Below are 4,040 nucleotides of genomic sequence, written 5' to 3'. Positions count from 1 at the left end.
CCTGGACACGCCCACTACCTGTCACCTCACCTGGACACGCCCACTCCCTGTCACCTCCCCTGGACACACCCACTCCCTTTAACACGGAATTATTTACATTTTTCCACTACATTCAAATCATTTAAATAAAAATAATTTGATCATTAATGATGTTGTGATTTAAACCTAATTTGTATTAAATAATATTAATTAATCTGAAGTTAGGTCTGAATCTTYAAATTAAGATTTAAAATTATTTTTATTAGAAATAAACTCATTTAAAGTTTGGGATTTTCAGAAGATGTACATCAATTTTAAATTTTTATTTTTCTAATTTTAGTTTTTAGTCTGTATTTAATGTATTAATGATTCAARTTATATTCTGCCATTGATCTTTGCATAAATACAAACATTAAGTTCATTAAAATATAAAGTGGGTAAATGAATGAATTTMATGAGGAAGATTCTGAGTTCATCTTTTAGCACAGTTCATGTTGTTGTTAGCTTGTTCAGTATAAATCTGGTTTCTGATTTTAAACAATTKAGAAAATATTTTCTTTAAATTAATAGTCCCACAGTTCCTGTGCAGATATAACCTGAAACAGCTCAGACCTGTTTCCTCAGATCAAGCCTGCRGAACAGGACCTGAACCACAAGCAGCTTTCTGTAAAAAGACTTCCTGCTGCTCAGAACCAACCTGTCAGATCCTGGAGACATCTGGATCAGTACTGCTGATACCTCTGGTACTAATGCTAATGATCATTAGCATTAGTACCAGAGGCTAATGATCATTAGCATTAGTACCAGAGGCTAATGATCATTAGCATTAGTACCAGAGGCTAACGATCATTAGCATTAGTACCAGAGGCTAATGATCATTAGCATTAGTACCAGAGGCTAAAGAGCATTAGCTCTGACGCTGCTGGGACCAGTTAGCAGCACAAACTCAGATCAAGCTAAACTTGAAGGCAACAATCACAGAAGTCCTGTTGAAAGATAAAAGATGGCGGCTGACAGGATCAGTTTGGAGTTATTTAATGAATCTTGTATGGAGGGACGTTAACAGCAGATCATCACATCCTGACAGAAGCCCTTCACCAAGAGGCAGAGCTGAAAACCTGAGGAGGGAGGGGCTGGGGGCATTTGTTCAGGAACAAAAACTAATTMAAAAATAAATCATAATTCATAAAAAAATAAAAATATCAGAGGGGCATCCGGTTGCCTTCCACACTAATCTTCACAGCGTGACCCGTCTTCGTCAACCGGCGGATGTCAGCAAATCTACGCATCTGTTTATCGACCCGGGACAAACCCTTCTTCATGGGACCCTGCAGAGGAAAACACACCAAACAGAAGCTTTAAACACTGGAGAACCTGCAGGAGCACTCAGGTCACTGATATTTATTACTATAATATGTCATTTATATCAATGGTTCAGGTCAGGAGTCAGTGCACAACACAAGCTGTTAGTTTCCTCCATGCAGGACAGTCACAGCAGAAACATCAAGCTTCTATTAACCCTGCCAAGATGGCCGACCAGTTCCTATTTAACCCTGCCAAGATGGCCGACCAGTTCCTATTTACCCTGCCAAGATGGCCGACCAGGATCCAGTTCCTATTAAACCCTGCCAAGATGGCCGACCAGTTCCTATTAACCCTGCCAAGATGGCCGACCAGGATCCAGTTCCTATTAAACCCTGCCAAGATGGCCGACCAGTTCCTATTAACCCTGCCAAGATGGCCGACCAGGATCCAGTTCCTATTAACCCTGCCAAGATGGCTGACCAGGATCCGGTTCCTATTAAACCCTGCCAAGATGGCCGACTTTATCAGATCCAGTTTAGTGTGGTAGTAGCCGAGCCACTGAGGACTGACTGACTCGAGCCCTGACCTGGAAGGTGGGAGTCGTGTTCATGCCAGGATTGATAAGATTTTATTTTTATTTTCAGGACGTTTGAAATGTTTGATGTCTCTGAACTGACCTGAGAGACACCAGGTGATGTCAGGTGACCTGACAGGTGACAGGTCAAAGTAACGACTTGTTTTGTTGTTATAGAAGCAGACAGTAAACTCTGCAGACCTCCTCACACCATGCAGGCAGATGGACTCACTGCCCCCTGCAGGCCAGCAGCAGGAACTACAGCGGCATCCTGTTCCCCTCTATGCTGATCTTCACGGCGCCCTGGGGCCGGTGCATCTTCCTCCGCTCCGCGAAGCGCCGCTTGTGCTTCTCCAGCAGGCCAATGGCCTTCTTACAGCCACTCTACAGAGGACCAATCACAGCTCAGCTCACCTGAGCTCAGACACCTGCTGCTGCACTACATTCACTGCTTGGTTTCCTGGGCTGAGAGGACACCTGAACCTTTGACCAGAGGAATTATGGGTAATTTGTTGTTACCCACCTGAAGAGCTACCTGTCAAAGTCTAGATTTGAACCCTACAAAATAAAACTGTTGAAGTCAGAGTTTAGACCCATTTGATCTGATCAAAATACTGTCTTTGACTGTTTAACTACTTTAAACCAGTTTAAATCATTTACAACCAGGGTTTACAGAGTGTACATGAACGCACCATGAAGTGCAGGGTTTACAGAGTGTACATGAACGCACCATGAAGTGCAGAGTTTACAGAGTGTATTTGAACGCACCATGAAGTGCAGAGTTTACAGAGTGTACATGAACGCACCATGAAGTGCAGGGTTTACAGAGTGTATTTGAACGCACCATGAAGTGCAGGGTTTACAGAGTGTATTTGAACGCACCATGAAGAGTGTATTTGAACGCACCATGAAGTGCAGAGCTTTTGAAAACATTTAAACTTGGACAGAACTGTCCTCACACTCACCCGGCTCGAGTCCCCCTCCACGTTCCATTTGGGCCGGACCACGTAGTCTTTGTTGGAGGGCATAGGGACCCGGGCCCTCGCACAGAACCCAGGGTCACCGGGTCTCAGAGCTCTGCAAGAAGATAGGACGACTGCAGTTATTACTGATGGAGAGTTGAAACTTCAACAGAAGCATTTAATGTTTTTAAAAGATTGTTTCTGCGGATAAAGACCAAAACATAAAACTGACCCGCGTAGACGTCTACTCAGTAAAACCAGAAACTGGACTTACTTTTCTTCTCCAGTCAGCTGCTTCTCCAGGTCTCTGCGAGGCGTCTGTCCTCCAGAGCTGCAGACAGAAAGAAGACAGAGTCAATGTCCTGATGTATCTCAGTAATCCAGGTAGAACAAATCAAAAAGAAACAATCAGTAGGTCCTTTGGATGGTTCTTCTTTAGTGAAACGTTTCGTCTCTCTGAGTTCACCTGGAACTCATCAGACTGAACAAGTCTCTTGGAGGAGACATGAAACGTTTCACTATAGAAGAACCATCCAGAGGAACTACTGATTTTTATTTTAGAAGACAGAAACCAGGTCAGAGTCTCATCAGTCCTGAGGTTTCTGGTCTCTAAGTCCTATAGTTTCTGGTCTCTGAGTCCTATAGCTTCTGGTCTCTGAGTCCTATAGTTTCTGGTCTCTGAGTCCTATAGTTTCTGGTCTCTAAGTCCTATAGCTTCTGGTCTGTAAGTCCTATAGTTACTGGTCTGTAAGTCCTATAGTTTCTGGTCTCTGAGTCCTATAGTTTCTGGTCTCTAGGTCCTATAGTTTCTGGTCTGTAAGTTCTATAGTTTCTGGTCTGTAATTCATAAAGTTCCTTGTCTGTAAGTCCTATGGTTTCTGGTCTGTAAGTCCTATGGTTTCTGGTCTCTAGGTCCTATAGTTTCTGGTCTCTAGGTCCTATAGTTTCTGGTCTCTGAGTCCTATAGTTTCTGGTCTGTAAGTCCTATAGTTTCTGGTCTCTAGGTCCTATAGTTTCTGGTCTGTAATTCATAAAGTTCCTGGTCTCTAGGTCCTATAGTTTCTGGTCTCTAGGTCCTATAGTTTCTGGTCTGTAATTCATAAAGTTCCTGGTCTCTAGGTCCTATAGTTTCTGGTCTCTAGGTCCTATAGTTTCTGGTCTCTAGGTCCTATAGTTTCTGGTCTCTAGGTCCTATAGTTTCTGGTCTCTAGGTCCTATAG

The 4,040-nt window shown here is 43.2% G+C and overlaps 1 protein-coding gene and 1 long non-coding RNA gene across 2 annotated transcripts in view; one reads left to right on the top strand and one right to left on the bottom strand.

Annotated features, from left to right (window-relative positions):
* Positions 1-1,221: 1,221 nt before the first annotated feature.
* Positions 1,222-4,040, bottom strand: part of iws1 (interacts with SUPT6H, CTD assembly factor 1) — a gene marked incomplete in the record, with an annotated part of 18,724 nt that continues 15,905 nt past the window's right edge. Inside the window, 4 exon segments of the mRNA XM_014033340.1 lie at positions 1,222-1,307; positions 2,091-2,242; positions 2,824-2,935; positions 3,095-3,151. Coding sequence (XP_013888794.1) covers positions 2,117-2,242; positions 2,824-2,935; positions 3,095-3,151 — 295 coding nt within the window.
* Positions 3,308-4,040, top strand: part of LOC106536146 (uncharacterized) — a 5,048-nt gene continuing 4,315 nt past the window's right edge. Inside the window, exon 1 of the long non-coding RNA XR_001312528.1 lies at positions 3,308-3,893. This is a non-coding gene — a long non-coding RNA (uncharacterized LOC106536146). The remainder of the gene's footprint in view (positions 3,894-4,040) is intronic.

This window comes from Austrofundulus limnaeus, unplaced genomic scaffold, assembly GCF_001266775.1.
Source record: "Austrofundulus limnaeus strain Quisiro unplaced genomic scaffold, Austrofundulus_limnaeus-1.0 Scaffold1701, whole genome shotgun sequence".
Classification (NCBI taxonomy): domain Eukaryota; kingdom Metazoa; phylum Chordata; class Actinopteri; order Cyprinodontiformes; family Rivulidae; genus Austrofundulus; species Austrofundulus limnaeus.
This window is presented reverse-complemented; position numbering and strand designations above follow the sequence as displayed.